This window comes from Rhinolophus hipposideros (assembly GCF_964194185.1).
Source record: "Rhinolophus hipposideros genome assembly, chromosome: 4".
In the NCBI taxonomy this organism is placed as follows: domain Eukaryota; kingdom Metazoa; phylum Chordata; class Mammalia; order Chiroptera; family Rhinolophidae; genus Rhinolophus; species Rhinolophus hipposideros.
Window position 1 is genome coordinate 28,191,189 of NC_138050.1, and position 22,980 is coordinate 28,214,168.

General features: G+C 35.5%; 1 protein-coding gene across 9 annotated transcripts in view; it reads left to right on the forward strand.

The window, feature by feature from the left end:
* Window positions 1-22,980, forward strand: part of TENM3 (teneurin transmembrane protein 3) — a 955,259-nt gene that overhangs the window by 532,563 nt on the left and 399,716 nt on the right. For 7 of the 9 annotated variants that reach the window (XM_081046184.1, XM_081046189.1, XM_081046188.1 and 4 more), the window contains one exon: window positions 19,433-19,711. The exons of the other annotated variants lie outside the window; for them this stretch is intronic. In XM_081046184.1, coding sequence (XP_080902310.1) covers window positions 19,433-19,711 — 279 coding nt within the window. The remainder of the gene's footprint in view (window positions 1-19,432; window positions 19,712-22,980) is intronic. 9 annotated transcript variants of the gene reach the window in all.

A 22,980-nucleotide genomic window follows, 5' to 3' on the forward strand; every position in this document is an offset into this window, starting at 1 on the left:
CGTTGCTCTCTGAGTAAATGCAAGATATTTAAGGACATGCAAAGATTCAGAGAATGTATCACCAATGTACACTATGTAAGGAAGTACTCAAGAAGTCATACCAATTGAATCAGAATCACTCCTGTGAAGAGAAGAAACAGTGATGAACAACCAGCTTTGCAGTGTATGTGCTATTAAATCTCAAATGATGATGACAGAGCAGCTAGAAGGAAAAAAAAAAAGGCTAGTACTAACACTACTTACCTACTACTTACCTACCTCTAAATCCAGCAGTTGGAGGAAAGAGGTAGGGAAGGTGTTCCAAAATCAAATCTGAAGAGGGAGAAGGGGAAACAGTTATAAAACAGAGCTTTAGTGAAGGGAAATAATTGCTATCTTGCATTCATATAATAATGAAGAACATGTATTTGAATATGAATGTCAGGAAAAGGAAGGTAATCATTAGTAGAATCAAAAAAGCACAATAGACCTACCTAATTAGCAGGAGGAAAAGGGGAATGAATAGCAATCTGATCAATTTAGCAAAAACAGATCCAAAGAAAAGAGGAAACAAGTAACATCATTAATAACCATAAAACAAGGTGGAAGAAATCAAATCTACTGTATTACATACTATATGAAATATAAATTCACTGAATTTTAACACAAACAAAAGCTATTCAGTCAGTTATAAAAGTTATTGGCATTTGTAAGAAATACCATCAAACCAAAAATGATTTTAAAAAATGGTTGAGAATAACTAGATGGATAAAAATATATCAGGTAAATAAAAACAAAAAGAAAGCAGGGATGGCCGTATTAAAATTAGGAAAGGTGGAATTTACAATTAAAAATACAAAACAGGATAGAGGACAATAAACGATAAAAGAAAGATGACAGCTCTTAAATTGTGTACATTAAACAAAATAATAACTAAATTTATAAAGCAAAAACTATTAGAAAAAAATGGTTGTTAAAATACCTTTATTGTGGGATACTTTGGTTCACCTCCTTCAAAATCAGACAGATCTAAACAACAAAAATAAAACAGCAATTACATAATATCAATAAAAATTCAGCAAAGATATATATACATAATATATATGATATATATTATGTATATATATCTTTAATATGTATGTATACACGGACATTAATAACTTTCAGATAGAAGTGATACAGTTTTTCATATTTCTATGGAATAGTTACAGAAACCAAATGTGCATTTAGCTACAAAAAGAAACATTTAAAAAATCAGAAGAGACTTTATAATTCAAAACATTTGATCATACAATTTAGTAAAATTAGAAATAAATAATAAAATATAAACAAACAAAACTCCTTTTCCCCCATGGATTATGACACCCATAGATCATGATAAGGAGCAATAGAAAGCAATGAAATAAATAAAAGTCTGCTTCCAAAATTTATGGGAGACAGTGAAAGCCATAAATATATTGTCAAATAATTTGTTTAAAGATTGAACCTAATTTGCTATACATCTTAAGAAGGCACAGTGTGAGGGATATAAATGATGAATGTCTAAGTATTACCTTGTCTTGTACACCTGAAACTAATAAATTAAAAAAAAAAATTAAAGGTTTTACCATAAAAAAAAGAAGTGAGTAAAATATCAGAAAAATAAACCAAATTAAAAGGGAAGAAGTAGATAACCACAATGGAAATTAAAAAAAAACAAAAGAGCTGATTCTTTTAAAAGACTAAGAAAATGAAAGGCCCCTCATGATTCCTATTAAAGAATAATGAGAAGAAAAATAAGGAGAGATACTGGAGGCATTGTAACAACTAAAAGGTACTGTTCCTAACAACAAATTTTAAAAATCTAGAGGAATTTATTTTTTCTTTTAGAGAAATATGATTAACTCCAAAATATGATTAACTCCATAATGCTATTATTATAAAATATAGAGAAAATGTCTCAAATCAATTATCTCAGAAGAAATTAGGAAGGTGATTAAAAGTGGCACCACTGAAAAGTTAAAAATAGGTTCCTAGGTGAATTTTGCATAACCTTCAAAGTACTACTAACTCCAATGTTCAAAGTTATTCAATACCACACACACACACACACACACACACACACACAGAGAGAGAAAGATGGGAAGCACTAAAATTCACATTATGAAATTGACATAACCTTAATTATAAACTTATTAAAATAGTACAAAAAAGAAGCTGTTGGGACCAAAATCACTTTTCAATATATGTATAAATATTCTAAGTAACTATTTGCATATAAGTATCTAGCAATGTGCAAAAAGAACAATAGGTTAGATCAAATTAATATCAAACTGGTACTAATCGTTGGTGATAATGCCAGGATTTTTCAATGTTAGGAAATCTATTAAAATAATTAGATTAATAAATCAAAGTAGAAAAACATGATCTTATCAGTAGATGATGAAAAGGTATGGGATAAAACTTAGCAACCAGGCCTTATTAAAATAAACTCACTAAGTAAAACAAGAAAAAAAAAACAAATATGTAAGATGATCGATTGAAAACATTAAAAACAGCATTTTCAATGGTGAGAATCCTGGGACCATTTCAGTTGAAATCGGGAACATAAGAAAGACTCATCTACTCTCACAATTAACTGTTCGAAATTATTTTAGACATTTCAGCAATTGCTGTGAGAGGAGAAAATTAAATAAGTTTATTATTTGGGAAAAGTTAATTTAGGACTTTTGTTAAATATATGATTGATTGTATACATACGAAAATCATGTGTCTCTAGTAAGAAAATAAAAGTTAAGCAAATTGGTACTTGAATACATGATAAATATATAGACATCAGAGGTAATGTAACATAATATTTAAAAAATGATCTGTGATTGAGTCCTAGATCTGCCATTCCTTCCCTTAGTGGCAAGTGACATTCTTGGCCAAGTAACTTGCTTGGACAAATTACTTAATTTCTATGTGCTTTAATTTTCTTCTATGTAGATTGTGATTTAGTTTTTAATCTGTAATTTTTTGAGAATAAAATGAATCAATATATGTCAGCTGCTTAGAACAATATTTGATGCATGTTACATACTATTTTAAAATAATAATGAATAATTGCCTAAATTTGGAAGTGAAAAAACCATAGTCTATCATAATGGCAACAAACACTATAAAATTCTTTGGAATCAATTTTACAAGAAAGATATGGAAACTGATATGAAGCAATCTATAAAATATGATTGAAAGAAGTAAAATAAGATGTAAATAAATATAAAGATAGTCAATGTTTTTTGATAGGAAGAATGATGTAAAAATATCAATTCTCCCAAAATAGGTACATAGAAGTCAAGGCTAACTGTTAATTGAAGAAAGTGATCTTAAATTCAGATGGAATAATGAATATCTGAAAATAGTGAAAAACATATTTAAGAGGCGAATACTCACGATAAAATGGCCTTTATATATAATATACATAATTTTATTATATATATTAATTTTATAATATATATATATTTTTAAATGCTATGAACCCTCTGTGATCACATCTACACGATATTGCATATATAAAGAAATCAATCAATAGAATACACTAAAATTTCAGAAATAGATCCCAATATATAGGGAAATTTAGCATGAAACAACAACAAAAAAATGGTGTTTTCAGTGGGATTTGATAAATGCTGCTGGCACAACTGGTTATCCATCTGGAAGAATGTAAAATTGGACCCATATCGCTCAGCATATTCAAAAATAAATTAGGATGGATTAAAGACAAATATAAAAATATAAAGCAATAAGAATTTTAGAAGTTAATTTGAGAGGGTAAATAAAGTAGGAGTGACTTAATCCATGAGCAGCAGGAAGCTCCAAAAACAACGGCTTCAACACCTAACAAAATTATTTTGTTACAAAACAAGGAAAGTCCAGAGGTAGACGCTGTCAAGGACCCGGGTTCCTTCTGTGTGTTTCCTTTCTTTTTTTTTTTTGTTTTTTTTTGTTTTTGCTCTGCCATCCTTAGCATGTGTCCTTGTCCTGGGGAATCCCCAGATGTTTGCTACATTTTCATATTCCTGGTTGAAGTAGAATAAAAGCAAAGGTGAGAAGGCTTTCTCTTACAGTGGACTATTTCGTATTACTCCCCAGCGACTTCTTCCTACATCTCTTTTTTCAGAACTGTTATACTTGGCTACGCTTAGCTGCGTGAGAGGAGGGAACATTTACTATTTTTACTTTCCAGTTTTATAACAGAGGAAGGCAAGGAAGAAGTGATTGTGAATTCTGACAGCCCGCCCCGGGGACGATATGTACACCCCAAGAATGGGGGAGACCATTCTTATAGAAATAGACGGTCCCTAAGAAGAGGCTTCAAAGATTTTTTTTTCATTCAAGCCTTTTATGTGTAAATAAAAATACCATAAACAAAATGATTATACTGGGAAATATGTTTATATTCCATATGAAAGATACAGGTTTATATATGTATATAATATACTAAGAGTAGCATACAAATTGAAAACAGAAAGACAGGCAATCCAATGGGAAAATGGCATGACTAGACAGTTCACAGAAGAGCAAATTAAAGTGGTCGGTAAACATATAAAAAGGTAATTGGTTTTCCAATTAGTCTGAGAAACGCAGTAGCTAATCCAGTTCCTAGATCCCCAGGGCACAGCTACTATCCTGACTCCCCTCTTGTCTGTACCAGTGGTTTACTTAGGAAATTCTGCTCAGCCTGGAAAACAGAAAATTAATGGAAGAGGCTACTGTGGTGGGACGTTTCCCTGGTTGGAATTCTGAATGAATTTTTTTCAGACAGCCTCATAAGGTGGAAGTCATGCGCTATAATGCTGTGAACCCGGGTTCTGGGATACAGATAAAAGGCTTACCTGTTCCATCCTGGCTTCCTGTATGTTGTTTTCATGGCAAAATATATACTGATCTCTATCAACTTCTAAAAAGTAGATTCCTGAACTGAGGACTTTCTGTACAATTGTGAGTTTTGGCTTAGGAAGAAGCCAGTAAATGAAGAGAAACTTATGAATTGTTTTACTCAAAACTTTAGTCAAAAACTCTTATAAAAGTGTGTGAAGTAAACACAATAAAAATCTAGTCATAGAATTACAGAAAGAAGAAAGAAAGAAAGGAAGAGAGAGGAGAGGAGAGGAGAGGAGAGGAGAGGAGAGGAGAGGAGAGGAGAGGAGAGGAGAGGAGAGGAGAGAAAGAGACAGAGAATAGCAAAACATTAACAGGTTGTATTTGGAGAGTAGGGCTATGAGGGGAAAGTTGCCAATTTGAAATCACCAAAGGTCAAAGGCCAAAAATAATTCCTACTTGGAACTGCAGCAGGTTGGTTCTACACTTTGTGAATGGGGAGGCAAAGCCCCTTTCAAGACAGGCAAATACAGCTTGTTAATGCCCCCATTGTCTTGGATGTGACAGTTAGTTTTCAATTCAGGATGAACTCCAGGCATGGTAGTTAAGGCAGGAGATGGCAAAGTGTTTCTGATTTAGTTTAGGGATGAAATATAAACCAAAGTTCCTGGTGCAAAAGGAAATTTTAACCCTTGTGTCTCATACTTTTCAACTAATGCCTGTTCTCTTCTATTTCCGCCTCCTTACACTCTTGACGATATTGTTCTCAGCTTTGTTTCATGCTCCATTGTGCTACTTTCTTCCTGCATCTGCGTACACTTACATGGTGGGAAGATCTTTGAGGTACTCTAAATCCATATTATAGATGAAAAAAACAGAGACCAAAACTTGTTAACGTCCTCAATTGGTGAGCAGCTGCTGAGTTCCAGAGCCAGAAATAACCAGAGTCAATACCAATCATTTTCTTCCTAATTTCTACAGAAAACCCAAACCTTTTTGAAAGCCACAGTAAAAACCAAACATGCTGTTGGATATGCTTGCAACCTTGGGTTAGGCATAGATAGCTTAGAGAGGTTATAGAAAGGACAAACATAAAAAGAAAAATATTGATAAATTAGAGTTCATCAAACTTAAAACTTCCACCTGTCAGAAGATATCCTCGAGAAAATAAAAAGGCAAGCCATAGTCGGAGAGGAAGTTTTACATACACATACTTATATTACACAGGACTTGTCCAGAATATATAAAGAGCTCCTATAAGTCAATAAGAAAAAGATTTTAAAAACGCAATTTTAAAATGTGTAGGAACTACACAGAAAAGACAAGTGTTTAATAAGCACATGAAAAAATGTTCTACGTCATTAGTCATCAGGGAAATGAAAATTAAAACCACAATGAGATAATACCACTCACTCGCTGGAATGACTAAAATTAAAAAAAGATACAAAGCACCAAATATTGGTGAGAATGTGGAACAACTGAATTCTCATACACTGCTGTTGGGAGTATAAAATATGGCACAGTTTCTTTAGAAACTGGCGATTTCTTGTATGAAGTTAAAAATAACATCTCCCCTTGGACCCACAATTTGTGTCCTAAGTATTTACCCAAAACAAATTAAAACGTATCTTCGTAGCAGCTTTATTCATAATCCACCCCACCTAGAATCACCACGTGAACGGATATAACAAATTGGAGTATATTCACACAATAGTATACAACTTGGCAATAAAAAAGAATGAACTATTGATACATGCAACAACAGGAAAGAATCTCGAAAACATTCCATTAAGTGAAAAGATCCAGAGTCTATACTCTCTGACTCCATTTATACAAAGTTCAAGAACAGACAACATGAATTTATAGTAAAAGAAGTCGTGCAGTGGTTGCCTGTGGGGGAAGGGATTGACTGCAGGAGATGGGAGAACTTGGGAGATGTGGAAGAGATGTGCCATATTTTGTTTGGGTTCCTGGTGGATACATGTTAAAACTCACAGAAATGTCCAGTTATGATTTGTGTATTTCACTGCATATAAAATTTACCTAACAGTAATACATTAGAAAAGGAAAACACAAAGCAGGCATGTTCAAGCAAGTATAGTTGAATATGGAAAGTGTTAGGTTTGTGTTTTCCCTTTCATTCAACTGCAGCAGAGTGAGATTTCATTTGGTTGCTGGGGCAGAGTCACTTTGTCCCCACTGAACCATAACCAGGCCTCTTAAAAACAACCTCTGCTGCCATTGCACTCTAATGTTTTGCTGAATAAAGACATTACGCCCATTAAGATAATAGCATCCACAACTTATCCAAGATTGTGCTGAGGGAGACAATGAAGAGTTGGGGGCATACAGATGGGACGGGACCTTTCAAATATTTTCGTCAATTTCCAAACTGAAAAAAAAAAAAAAGCTCATTTTTAGCTCTTAGATATAGATTACTTTTTTTGGCAATTTTATTGCTAGACTCTTACTAAAATGATAATTTTTAAATCTTTCTACATGCTGCATGTTCCATATAGGTCAAAAGAATTGTTAAGTGTAGAACATGAAACTAATACATATCATTTTAAAATGTCACCAGAAGCATTGGGCAGCTGACAAAATAACTGCTTTAGGATACTAATCGTGTGTCTTTCTGTACCATTTCATTCTGCTTTGGAAGTGAAAGGGAAATACATTATTATTTTGTTTTCTTACTCTTCTTTTTTTTGTTGTATTTATTTGTATTTTCTTGTATTATGAAAATATATTAAACATTCAGGCATGTTGGAAATTGTAAAAGAGGAAAATTTGAGATCCAAGAGCAAAATGCTTTTAATTTGAAAGACTGCAATTTAGTTTAGTCTTGGATGCCATTATAGTGAATAATGGGAACTGATCCTAGACTTCAAAAGAAATATGACCATATGGTCTTACCATTCCGCACTTAATGCTGCTCTGAATTCCCAGTTATACCCCAAACTTTTCATTTCCCTTGTGTTCCCCCTCACCTCTGTCATCCTACAAAAACGAAAGGAATCTAAAACCCTTTTTCATGTTTTGTGAGATACATACTTACTGGTGCAGAGAAAACTTTTTCTTTGTGAGCATAGGGCGGTATAAAGAACTACAGAAACCTGAAGCATTAATCAGACCCACTGGGCTAATTACCGCAACTCCAAAGTTTATGACTTTTAAATATTAACTACTTAAAATGATTCATTTAGAGATCAAAATGATTAATCCTTCTCAGTCACTATAAATGTCAGCGGCAGGATTAAAGGATTTAGATGGTCATGTTTACCCAACCTTAAATTTCTGTACTTAAAGACACAAGTTAAATAGCTCCAGTTTATCATTGTTTCATGTTAATGTTTTCCTCTTAGCTCCCTCTTTTAGCTCCCCTGCCTAACTGATTGTTAACTAATTTTGGCTGTTAAGTACAGCAAGTGCTTCTTTAAGGCTTGGAGGCCAACCCACTTTGTAGATTACCAAGCAGAAGGTGTGAGTAGATAGATACAGCTTATAGCCCTCCTCCGGACACAGTGGGGGTAATCCTTTCCCCCTGCTTTGGCCTTTATTGGTCTGATGTCTTGAGCCCCCTGGCTTACTGCTAAGTTTGTATCCAGTTCCTTGCCACGTGGCCAGTTTTGGATCCACATTGTGAATCACTGTGGAGCCGCTTCAGTCACAATTATTAAAGACCTGCTGCTTCGTGCCAAACCATACGCATATTTATACCAATACCTACTGCAGTTTGACTGTCAGATACTAGCAGATATATCATAGGCATATTATTACCACTGGGTCTTGGATTGTTCTAAAGCGATAATTACTAAGTAAAAATATTAATAAGATGCAAGTTTATTTTCAGAATGCTTTTCATAAAATCAGTTTGAAAGTCGTTTCTCTAATTACAAATGGTTTCCAGTATCAAAACGGCATGATCTTTGTGGATAGGTATATAAATCCTTCATGAGCCACGCTTAAGAAGATGCTCTTTCTTTATCAGTCAGCAGACTCACAACATAATTTTTCTCATTTGAGCCACCAAACCTTTTGTCCATATGTTTGTCTTCCCCTGGAGGCTTCACAAATCTTATCTTGAAGAAAAGACATATTCTCTGGGGCCATTCATTCTAATCCTGCTTTCTCTGCTTGCAAACATGCTGGGGTTTTCCTTTCTCACCCTTCTCTTCAAGTTCGCCATACAGCCTCAGCCTTACATTTCCCCTGACAGAGGTTCCTGTCACAGCTGAGTTCAAGATGAATGCTGAGGGGACAACCTGCAGTGGCTTTCATTAGACTGTGTTTTGAGTAATAAATTAGATTGTAAGTATGGTGTGCAGTAGCCACTTGCTCTGTCCTCTAGGAATCTGAGATTATCAATATGTGTATATGGATGTTAATATCATATTCATAGATAAATTGAGCAAGCAGTTGAAAGTACTTGCATTTTACATAAAATGGGGTGGGAGGAGTTAAGATATTTAGTGAGATTTTAGTTAATTTTTAAAATGTAATTTTGTGTAGAGCCATATAAGTAACGATTTATGCCCTCATTGAAATTTCTATTGCATGTTCAAGGATGGATATTCTGTTCAAACAGTTGACAAATATAGCTTAAGAAGGTTAAAGTGTTTGGTGTCCCATAAAATATGCATTAGGATTCAAAAAGAAAAAAAGTTACATACATTTCTATTACTGTGTGATCTTCTTATCATTTTGCAAACACAGCAAAAAAACAAACTCCGGATAAGATGGTGGTGACACATTCCACAAGCATCAATAAAAAATGTTTGCCCAATTTGTAGTTTTGTGTTACACTCCACCCTTGGAGTAATGTTATTCCATGTCTGAGAATAGATAATTCCATCCAAGCTTAAATAACTGTGGAAAATACTTTAAAACAATTATAATTTATTTTATTTCTGTGTATTAAATTTTTATAGATTCTTCTATCTGTTTCCCATTCTCAGTTTTGGGGGTTGTACTATATAATAAATGGATGATTATTCTCATTTAAAAAATCCATATGTGATGATGGGAAAAGGAAGAAAAATGAAATAATTCAAGAAGTGAGATATCCGGTCAAGATGGCGGAGTAGGTAAATATTATGCTTGGCTCGTCTCACAACCACATCAAAATTACAACTAAACAGAGCAACCATCACAACAACAGAGAAACCATCATTGAGAATCACCTGAAGTCTTGCTGAAATGAAGTCTTACAACTAAGAACGTACAGAAGAAGCAACTCGAGACTGGTAGGAAGGGCAGAGCCACGGACTGGGCTGGCCCAACAATTGCATGTGACCGTTAAAAATCAGAAGGGATATCTTAGCTGTAGAGCCACCCCTTGGAGGAGCGAGGGGGCCCAGCCCCACACCAGGCTCCCAGCCAAGGGTTTCAGTGTCGGGGAGAGATGTCCCCATAACTGCTGGCTGTGAAAAACAGTGGAGATTGTGACTGAGTGAAACAGAGGGCAGCTGGAGTTCCAGGTGCTCCTCTTAAAGGGCCTGCTCACAGACTTTCTAATGGACTCACTCACTCTGAGGTCCAGCACTATGGCAGCAGCTCCAAAGGTACCAGGGACAGATGGGGAGGAACTGAGTTGTCTGACTCAGGGTGGGTGCTAGAGGGACAGCTTTCTTCAGGATGTAGAAACTGATGGAAGCCATTGTTTCTTTGTTGAGCCCTCCCCACTCCCAGCATGCAGATGTAGGGGGGCACCATATCTGAGTTCTCATCAACCTGGCTGACACCTGAGACCCCACCCTACCCACCCAAATTGCAGACCTACCCAAGCAGCTTCTAGTGGCTTTTGCATATAAACAGCCTGCCTTGGTTTATGCTGTAGACTTTTCTAAAATCTCTCAGTGGTTCACAAAACCCAAACAAGGAACTTTTGGTTTTGGCATGTCCTGTACGTGTAGGTGAGTAACCTTAAGTCTAGCACTAATGAAGGTCAACCTGTTTTTCGGCTTGGCCTATTGAGGTACCTTCAAGCCCAGCACAGTGGGCAGCCAACTGTGGATTGCTTTCTGGCACATGCTACGTGGCTCAGGTGGAGCACAGATTGCAGCTGAACTTATCCTGCAGTGAAGCCTCTCCCAGGAAGCCCTGGTGTTGGCATGGCTGGTGCCCTTCTTCAGACTGAGCCAGAGCATCACCTCACAATCTCTAGGATGACACACCCAAAAGACAGACTGGGACAGCACCAGAGCCCTGCTAAAGCAAACCCTGCTGCATAGGGTCAGCCCACGCACAACAGCTCCTCCACTGTAGCCTAGGCCAGTCCTCACAATCAGTCAGCCCGAGGGTCAGTCTCTCCCATTGCCCTGCACACAGCAACCCAGGCTCAACTACAATAGGGGAGCACACACAACCTACCCAAGCAACACACCTGGGGCACCTGCCTCTGGTGACCAGGGAGACTGCATCACTGGGCCATACAGGACACCTACTATGTAAGGGCACTATACTGAGACTGGGAGGCTTAGCAGCCCTACCTAATATATAGAAACCAACACAGGGAGGCAGCCAAAATGGGGAGACAAAGAAACATTTCCCAAATAGAAGAACAGAAAAAAGATCCAGAAAAAGAACTAAACGAAATGGAGACAAGCAATCTACCAGATGCAGAGTTCAAACACTAGTTTTAAGGATGCTCGATGATTTCAGAGAGAACGTTAACAAAGAGATAGGAAACATAAAAATGGAGGTAGAAAACATGAAAAAGAACCAGTCAGAAATAAGGAATCTAATAATTGAAATGAAGAATACATTAGAAGGAATCAACAATAGGTTAGATGAAGCAGAGGGTTGAATCAGTGATTTAGAAGATAAGGTAGCAGAAAACACCTAATCAGAAAAGCAAAAAGAAAAAAAAAATCCCCTCCTCAAAACAGGTACTTTAAGAGGGCTCTGAGAAAATATCAAGCCTAACAACGTTTGCATCATCAGGGTACCAGAAGGTAAAGAGAGAGAGCAAGGAATTGTGAACCTATTTCACGAAATAATGATGGAAAACTTCCCTAACCTAGTGGAGAAAATAGACATACAAGCCCAGAAAGTGCAGAGAGTCCTAAACAAGATGAACCCAAAGAGACCCACACCAAGACACATCATAATTAAAATGCCAAAGGTTAAAGACAAAGAATTTTAAAAACAGCAAAAGAAAAGCAATTAGTTATCTACAAGGGAGCATCTTAAGACTGTCAGCTGATTTCTCAACAGAAACTTTGCAGGCCAGAGGGAATTGGCACGAAATATCAAAATGATGAAAAAAGCAAGGACATAGAACCAAGATTACTCTGCCCAGCAAAGTTACCATTTAGAATTAAAGGACAGATAAAGAGCTTCCCAGACAAAAAAAAACAAATGAACAAATAAACAGTAACAACAACAAAAACTGAAGGAGTTTATCACCACCAAACCATTATTATAAGAAATGTTAGAGGGACTTCTTTAAGATGAAAAAAAGATAAAAATATGAATAATAAAATACCAATAACTACATATATAGCAACAGTTACTTTCAATGTAAATGGATTAAATGCTCCAATCAAAAGATAGGGTGACTGACTGGATACGAAAAGAAGACCCTTACATATGCTTCCTACAAAGAGACTCACTTCAGATCAAAAGACACACAGACTGAAAGTAAAGGAATGGAAAAAGATATTTCATGAAAATAGAAATGAAAGAAAACAAAGCTGGGTAGCAATACTAATACCAAACAAAATAGACTTTAAAACAAAGGCTATAACAAGGGACAGAGTAATCCCATTTCTGGGTATTTATCCAAAGAAACGCAAAACACTACTTGGAGGAGATGCATGCATTCTTATGTTCATTGCAGCATTGTTTACAATGGCCAAGATATAGAGGCAGCCTGGCTGTCCATCAATGGATGAATGGATAAAGAGGAGGTGGTACATATATACAATAAAACGTTGCTCCGTCATGTAAGGGAATGGGTTCTTGCCATCTGTGGCGGCATGGTTGGACCTGGAGGGTATTGTGCTGAGTGGAGTGTCAGACAGAGAAAGACAGATGCGAAGTGATTCCGCTTATATGTGGAATCCAAATAACAAAGTTAACAAACAAAACAGAAACAAATTCACAGATACAGAGAACATTTTGATAGTTGCCAGATGGGAGGAGGTTTGGGGGTAGGTGAATAAAAGGAAAGTATTAAGCGCAAATTGGTTGTTACACAGTAGTCATGGGGATGTAGGGTATAGCATAAGCAATATAGTCAATAATATTGTAATAACTATCTATGGTGTCAGCTGGGTACTAGATTTATTGAGGTGATTTATGGGAAGGGTATTGGGGGGCAGGGTGAAAAAGGCGAAGGGATTAAGAAGTACAAATTGGTAGTTACCAAATCAGTCATGGGGATAGAAAGTAAAGCATAGGAAATATAGTCAATAATATGGTAATAACTATGTATAGTGCCAGGTGGATACTAAACTAGTCAGGGGATCACTTCTTAAATTATATAAATGTCTAACCACTAAGCTGAACACCTGAAATTAATATAAAACAATATTGAATGTCAAATGTAATTGAAAAATTATAAAAGGGGGGGGGAGGTGATGGGGATTAAGAGGTTCAGATTTCCAAGTATGAAACAAGTCATGGGGATGTAATGCACAGCATAGGGAATATAGTCAATAATATTGTAATAGCATAGTATGGTGTCAGATGGTTACTGGGCTAATGGTGATCACTTCTTTAGGTATATAAATGCTGAATAACTGTTGTGTACACCTGAAACTAATATAATATAGTATGTTAGCTATGTTTTAATAAAAATCTCTTTAAAAAGTCAACTGTATTTCAAAAAAGAACATTGAAAGAACAAAATACTGCTCTTACATTTCTTACACGACTTCATTTCTTACAATATATGAGGAAGGATTTTTAAAGCCCACCTTCTCCAAGAGAATGTAATAAGTTAATTACCTCTAATTATTGAATAGGAGCTATTAAACAGCAAGTCAAGAAAATAATTTTTTAAAAAGAAGATAGACTTTTTTCATAAGTTTTTAAATTAGTCAAATTACAAGAAGTAAAAATGCAGAACTGTTAAAGAGAACATTTCAAATTTCCTGCACTTTCAACTCCTTCTAAATGAGCCATCATAATGGTTCTTTAGCCTTCCTCACTTTTATTCATGCTCTAATCCATAAGCACTTATATAATTTGTTGGCTCTCTTCCTTAGTTCCCCAAAATGTGATCATATTGTACACACTACTCTGCAACTTGCATTTTTTACTTAAAACATATATAATGAGCTTCCCTCCAGATCCTAAGGTATAGGTCTAAACTCACTCTTTATGGTTTCCACATAGTGTTCCATGCACGGGATTTATACCTTATTCATCCATTTCCTTTCCCGTAAATATTCCAGTTAATTTAATTTTTTGTAACAACGCCATCGTAAACATTATTTATACATGTATATTCAAGATCAGGTAATTTTACATCTATAAGATATAGTCTCAAAGCAAAGTAGATTTTTTGAACTAAAGGATATTTTTAATTTTAATAGAAAAATATTTCCAATGCAAAAGCAGCATAAGGCAAAGAAAAACATGATAGGATAAATTGGTAATGAGTTCACAGAGCAGGCCCACAGAATCAACTGCTTTTATGGAGACAATGACTCTTGGTTTCTCCCTGCCCCCGATTTCAGTACCAGTGACCTATATTCCAACTCCTCACTGCAGAGCTGCAGCATGACATAGAAGATAATCAACAGTAACAATAATAACAAGTGGTGGTGAGGATATGCAAAAATTAAAACCCTCCAACACTGTTGGTGGAAATATAAAATTGTACATTCACTGTGGAAAAAACAGTCTGGCATTTTCTCAAAAGATTGAACATAGAGCTACTATATGACCCAGCAATGCCTCTCATAGGTACATACTAAAGAGAAATGAAAGCATATGTCTATGTAAAACCTTGTACACAAATGTTCATAACAGCCCCAAAGTGGTACCAACTCAAATGTCCATTGATTGAAGAACAGATAAATGAAATGTGGTGTATCCATACAATTGAATATTATTCAACCATTAAAAGGAATGAAGTACTGATACATGCTACAATACGGATGAACCTTGGAAACTTTATGCTAAGTAGAAGAAGCCTGATACAGAAGTCCACATATTGTAGGATCTCTTTTATTTGAAATGTCCAGCATAGGTAAGTCTATAGAGACAGAAAGTAGATTAGTTGTTGCCTGGGGCTAGGGAGAAAGGGAGAATAAGAGGAGAAATGATAATTGGTACGAGCTTTCTTTTTGGAGTGATAAAAATGTTCTAAAATTGATTGTGGTGATAATTACACACTACAGTGAATGTACTAAGAACCTTTGAATTGTACACTTTAAATGAGTGTATAGTATGCTTTGTGAGTGATATTTCAATAGAGGTGTTTTAAAAAAATAACAAGTGAGAGAGAGCACAAAATCTAGGCATTTACAGAAATCTAGACATAGGGAGGAAGAGAAAGAATAGCATGAGTCTGAGTTCTGGACTCCTTCCACCTGGTGCTGTTGTGACTGTACCTCTGAGGCTAGTCCTTCCTGTACAATCTTTTTCTTTTGAACTCACATAGAGATAGTAGATGTCTTGCCTATTAGTGAACATCACTCCGCATTGCAGCTTTGAAACATCGCTCCCTGGTCTGACTAGGTTACAGACACTATGTGAGAAAAAGGCCAAATAGCTAACCCATTTTTCCAATCCCCTTCTTTTATTAAAGGGGTAGTTGGGCTATGTGCCAACTTCCCTTGGAGTATTTGTTCTTATACGGTCCTTTCCACTTTGTCACACACCCTCACTCATTTTTTTTAAAATGTGAACTTTTTCTTAATGATACAACCTGCCTAGTTTGTGTTAATTCCGTTTTTCTTTTATATATTTTCAAATTTATGAGTGTCGTCAAACAAAAATGTCTAATCTTATCCAAGCAAACCTTGCCTTTTAATCGCAATGAATTTCATTCTCAGGTATACTTTATTCTTGCTGCAATTTATTGTTTTGGTACTGTTTCAAATTGTAATGGGAAACTCTGCGGTTGGCCCTGCTGATCAAGGTTACCAAAATTCAATGTGCAGGAGATAAATACTTATTTCAGCAGTCTCAGCCAAACAGACTTCATATAAAGACTCTAAAGGGCAAAGAAAGAAATTAAGGTAATGGTGTCAGAATCATTGCAAAGAACACAGTCTGAAGAAACCAGGGAAAATAAGATAAATGGATCCTCATCTCTTTCATGTTATTTGAAGTCAAAGCTGATTTGGAGCAAGATGGTCAAGTTTTTAGCCTGGTTCCAGAAGCATCTTTGCTGCCTTTTTCTGCCTTTCTCTTTCCACTCTGCATAGCCTTACAGGCCTCCCTCAAAAAGCCCACTCGGCCCAACCCCCAACCTTCCCACCTCCGTGATACCTCAGCCAGCTGTCTCTGCTCCCGGTCAGGAACCACTCTTCTCTGCATCTTCCGTCTGTCAAAACTACATGCGTTTTCCATAAATATAGCCCATCTTGCTAAATACTGCTAGAGTGTGAGAAATAATCTCATAGACAAATTTATTCTGGTTTAATAGTTAAATCTCCTTATGGATGTTTGCATTAAAATAAGGGATCCTACAAGCAAGACTCCTTAACCAAAGAGGGGAATTGACAACAACTGGCTAGGAAACAGTGAGGCAGGTCTGGAGGAGACAATTTTTGAATGAAGGGAAAGTAATATTGAGTCACCTGTGGTGGTGGTATGGCTATTTCTAAAATTATTTGAAAATGATCCTCTCCCCACATTCAAGTTGTACATTTCTCTATGATTATTACTTACATTTATCCAAGTGTTTATTTTTAAACCATTCCTTGTTTAGCCTTTCTCTAATACTAGTCACATTTATGTAAAGACTCCCTTAAACCAAGTCATAGCAGCCCTAAAAGATAAAAAATATAGGGTGGTAAAGTGGCTTGAGCATAGCTATTAAGTGGCTTTACCTTAGGTCCTTTGGAGGTCAAGTTTAGTGTTTGTTCCTAGTGGAAAGAAAACCAAACTTTAATTCAGTGAGGAAATCCAACAGCTTGCTTGCTAGCTTGCATTTCAGAAACAACCCTTAAGAGTTTTGAATCATGGTGAGACATTGATTTCAGAGGGTCAACGTCTAAGTATTACCTTGTCTTGTACACCTGAAACTAATAAATAAATAAATTTTAAAAAAGTTTTAAGGAGTTTGAGGTACTTGTGTCAATTCACAGGGTGATCTGTTGGATATTTATTTGCAAAGTGAACTGTATTTACATACCTAGATAACCAATAATAAAGATTGCAGTTTTCTGCTTTCCTTCTCCTCATAGATTTTTGCATCAAGATGGCAACAGTGTGAAAAGTCAATAATGTGGAAAAGGTTTCAAATTACATTTCCGAGATCAGAAAGGGAGTTTTTACTGTCTTTAACTTCTCTCTTATTTTTATTCTACAATGTGGGCACCTCTGAAAATAAAGATGCAGAGGGTCCTATCATTCATTGCCACCCTTTAAAAATTGTATTTTTATTTGATAATTAACTGTATTTTTATTTGAAAACTCATCAAGTTTGATGGTAATAGTTAACTGTTTTAGACACACACACCCTTTTCCCCTCTCCCATTTTAAATTTGATATATAAATAACAATAGGTAAGCTCTTCCACAACTATTCCATTAACTGTCCATGATGTTGACTTTTTGGGGTGTGCTTTTATAAGTACATCCACACTAATTATTTTACAAATTCTGACAATACTGTGTTTTACCACATCAAACTTGCCTACTTTCTCACTGTTCAATAGGCTCTTTTTCACCTTTTTTATTTTTATTTTTTTGCTACTTCCTTTTTTTATTCCTTTTACATACTCTTGGTTCAGCTACTTATTCACATCACTCTGATAAGCACAGTTTGATTTGTAGCTAATTGTAGCCACAGATTTTCATTATTTATGAGTGTCATTGTCAGAATCCATTTGGAAATCTGGCCGAGATTAAGTTTTTGATTCCAGCTTTTGATATGTCCACAGCAATAAAGCAATTAACCACACAAGTCTGGGAAAATGTGCAGAGGCCTGGAGGATCCTAATATCTTTATAACCAAATATTCACTACATTGTGCATTACATTTGATTCATTTCCTAGAAGATTCAACATGTTATTATTTTATCACAAATAATATGTTAACACCTTCATTTTAAAAATACAGTCTGTTATTTCTCACACCAGCCAATTTACTTTAATATGTTCATTGACTTGAAAGACACAGGTAGGAAAATGAAAACTATGAGTAATACAAATGCTTAATATTCTTAAAAGGTTTATATTAGGTGGTAGCATCTAAATCAGTCTGTGTATACTCTTATTCTTTATATGTATTTAAATTCTGCTAGGTACCAAATCTCACTCTACCATGCCAATAAAAGAAATGGAATATATATATATATATATATATATATATATATATATATATATATATATATGAACATGTGAAATTTCAAAAATAAATATGGGATTAGAAACATTAATAACAGCAGTCATTTTAAAGTGCCACTTAATTTAAACACTTTTGCTTTAAATTATTGCAGTGTCATGAGTTTTGTTATGCTGAATTTATTTGTAAAGGCCTGCAGGGTTCACAGACATTTATTTTGCAGAGGACTTGATTTTACCATTAATTTTTAAATGCATAATACTCCCACTATATTTTTTTCATTTATTTATTTTTATTTATGGCTTTTATTTATGGTTATTTTATTAGGTTTCAAGTGTACACTTCTATAACACATCATCTATATATTGCATTGTGTTCACCACTACATTTTTAGAATGCACTTTATTTGCAAAAATCGGTTTATGCTAATCAATACAGATGTTTCCAGGTGTTTATTAAAGCAAAAAGTCTAGAAAGTCAGATGTCTGTAAATTTTCAAGATGTTGTGCTCCCAGAATGTAGTGTGTGTATACATACACACACACACACACACACACACACACACAGGAGATATGTGTTTATATTGGTTAAGTTAAAGTGGGAAGATAGAATAAAGGAAGACCAAGCTCATTTTTCTACTTAACAAGAAACTTATTCTTGAGGAAAATCTTTTTTCTTCCAAAGTAATGACATCTGGGTTGGAAAATCCTATCATTTAGGACTAGAGACAGGACACAGGAAATAATTCTGACAATTTCTATTGCTTCATAAGTCTGCTAAACTAAATTATACCGTTGATTACTAATCCTTTCTCTGGGTTCAGTTTTCATGGTCTGTGCGGCTTTACTTGCCCATCTTTCCGGAGGTGCTTATGGGTTAAAAGGTTGACAAAGGAGCTCTAAGCTGAGGTGTGTGAGGAGTCCGCGGTGGAACCCCACCCCCACCCCCATAATTGCACCCACTTGACCATATGCCGTGCAATGCTAATGGAAACACCTGGTGCTGATCACTGAAAAACCTGAATGCTTGAGTGTATACTTTATACAGTTTCTTTTTTTTAAAAAAAGAAAAAAAATAACACTAAAACTAAAGCTAAACATATACTCACTAGTTGTTGTCTTTTTTTCCCCCTAATTAGGACAGAATTTTACCCTAAGGCAGTTAGGAGTTTGTGAACCAGCAACTCGAAGAGGACTGACATTTTGTGCGGAAATGGGGCTCCCCCACAGAGGTTACTCTCTCAGTGCAGGGTCAGATGCTGATACTGAAAATGAAGCAGTGATGTCCCCAGAGCATGCCATGAGACTTTGGGGCAGGGGTGTCAAGTCAGGCCGCAGCTCCTGCCTGTCAAGCCGGTCCAACTCAGCCCTCACCCTGACAGACACAGAGCATGAAAACAAGTCGGACAGTGAAAACGGTAAGTTTCATTTTTTTGCTTTATGAAGTCGGCGTTCAGTGCTTCTGTCTGTTTTGGTAGACTATGGGGGCTTGTTTTTCTTTCTTCTTTCCTCCCATTCTTTCTTCTCTTTCTTCTTCCATTTTGTTTAGCACCGTAAAACTCAAGAAATATCCTTGAATAATGCATTTTTTTTCCTGGGGAAAAAAAATCAATATTCAACATGAGATTGTTAAATTATGCAAGCGGCTTAGGATGTGTTAGCTATAGTTTTGAAAAACAGTTTCATCGTGTATAGAGGGAAAAAAAAGAGATTAGCTTTGACTTGTCTTGGACCATGTCACCTGTTTTCCTCTATGGAGCAGCAAAGCAAGTGGCGATAAAGTTTACCCCAGAGCCAGCTTGCAATCAAAGATGTCTTTGTAGATTCCTCTTGAAGATATCTCAAAGAAGTTGCAGAATCTTAGAATGGATGAGTGAGCACACAGAATAGTTTATTAACAGGGCTCAAGTGATTGAAGAACAAATTTGATCATGCTTTAAACTTACTAGTTGATGAGAGCAATTGAAATCTTGGTCAAGAGGGGGAATGTGGCCTTTGATGTACTTTGGGGACTGGATTACTGTGCCATTAAATCCACACGCAAAAAAATTGGATTTTAGGAAATCCAAATAGCAGCTTTACATGTTGTAAGAAAAATGTCTATATATTGGGACTTTTTTTCTTATTGCTAGTGCAGGATAATAAAACCAGTTAATTTATATGCAATAATAGATTTAAAAGAAAAGTTAATTTTCAGTCAGTGCTGCTTCTAGGAAGAATTGGAGCATCAGCACCAATGTACCAGCTAACAAAAAGACATTCTCCTTCAGTATTCAATATTAACAGTGCACTTGCTACTTCAATTAGTTATGAATGCTCTGTGTATATGATGTATCCAAAAGCAAAGAGAAAATAAAAAATGGAAGAATCGTATGACATTTGGAAAGAAAGACGGTCACTCTACCAGTGAGATTTCATTTTTATTATTTACTGAGCAACTTTGTCAGCTTTGTTTTGTAATAGCAAAGCAGGTCTATTGTCAGCTTTCAATTTCAGCTAACTCACAGCATGAAGGAAGCAGTGCCTAAGGCTTCCCACTGCTTAGGACTCCTCTCCTTCCTAGTCATGAAAAACGTCTAATTTAAACCAGCTAATCTCAACTTACATAGACTACTTCAGTGCATTAAACCAAAGTCAAAATCAATTAATAATATGCACTCAATATATTCCATTTGGAAATGTCAGATTTTGGTGAAGGTTGGCTTTATTCCAACCCAAAACAGAAAAAAAAAGGCCAGTGCTTTTTGACAAAATGAGTCTTCGAACCCCACTACCAACACTTCAGAAAAACCTGTGTGTATATCAATTTGCCTTCTTGATTCAGAAGTTACTAACCTTAAAAACGTAAGATTTGGCATAAACTGTGCTTCCTGTCCACCTGCGTATTCGCGCAACACTCTGCACGATGGCAGGCACAATGGTTATATTCAAATATAGCATTTGGCTTTTGATTTTTCTAAAATGCACGATAAAATGTATGGTTCTAGAAAGGAGAAAAATAGAATGCAGCAGGTTAATGTTTTCAGTGCTGACTATCTGCGTCATAACTGTCCATATCCCTTATTATTTTTTCACTTTGGGTCAGCTTGCGCTTTCTACCCACAACCTTTCGCTATATTATCTCTTTCGCTAATAACCAGTACGTCTTCTTACTGTATCTGTGTTAGTACAATATGAATTAGTTTTATTTTTTTAAACTATGCATCTGCTAAAACTGTCTCACAGTGAATTCCCAAACACATGTCATATTTTGTTTTTCTTTTCAGAAAATATAAAACTACAAACTGTGCAACCTTTAGTTAATAGTATGTCATATCCACATGATTGGGAAGAGTAGAGGGAGTCAGGAGTTTCTCACACCACTGCCCCTCTCCCCCCACATTTCCTGGGGTTTTTATTAACTAGAAGAGGAACTTGTTTCCCCAGGATCTCGTAGACCTTGTTTCTAGAGTGATGTAAAAGCAAGAAAAGTTGCACTCTTTCATTTCTCCAAGTTGTTATGAAGCAGAATGAAGACAGACAGGACGGGTGTCAAGGACCTTGCCTTGAAATTCAGAACATTTGGTAGCATTTGTTGAGAGTAAACAGGTCAGCTAAGTTAAGAGTATAAAGTGTCAAAAACAATGTTTGTTGAGCTGGGCAAGTGATGACTTACACTTGTGTTTACTCTTTTCCCAAGGTTTGGCTGTGGTTGTTTTTTTTTAAACACTTTGATGGTCTAATTTCCCAATGAGGTCAGCTTAAAGAAGAAAACCAAAGAGGAAATAAAATAGATATGACCCCTTACTGAATACTGGCTATTTCATAGATTTGTATATGTATGTCCATAGGGATACTTCAGGTTAATTTATTTGTTCTGAGTTTTCAGTGATTAGTCAGATTCCATTTAAAGTAATTAATTACATTAATCTGGGGAAGCATAATTTTCTGAAATAGTTAGCAGATTTTATAATTTTGAACTGTGGAATTAAACAAGCTTATTGTCTTTTCTGATATAAAAAAAACCCATGTGTTTTTTTCCCTTTAAATCGGGTCATAGTAAAAACTAAAGTTTTCAGTCATACTCGTTCTAACAACTTTGTAAACAATATCCTCAAAACTATTACACATTTTTAGTACTACTAGTCAAATATTTCTAACATAAAGTTGCTAAAATAATTCAATTCTCTCCTTCTCAGGTATTTTTAATTGCTCTAACTTTGAAATACTTTTGATTTTTCAGTTATATTTTCTTTGGACTTTCAGTTATTTTAATTGTCGAATTTTATTCATTTTTTGTCCTGGCTTGAGTTGTGTTGATGGAAGTTCTGTTATATCACCATAGGTCAAAGCAAGAAGGACATGCATAAAGTAACCCACCAAAATGAAATAAATTTAGAAAACAGACACTGACTTATTTTCATCCTGTTTCTCGTGGGCACTTTCATTGACTGTTTCCATCATTTGAAATAACTGCGAATAAGGCTTTTTTCCCAGAAAAAAAAATATTATTCAACCTTTGTAAAATTATGCAAGCTGAGTGCCTGATGTTCTAGTTATAACTTCAAAGAAGAGTTTAGTAACTAAAAGGGATTCAATTTCATTTATTTATTGATAAAGAGGCCAATAGTTCAAGTTAAGAAGGCGCTAGAACTGCTGTGAGGCTAATGAAATTTTGATGGTCTGAGCATCCCACGAGACTAAAAGA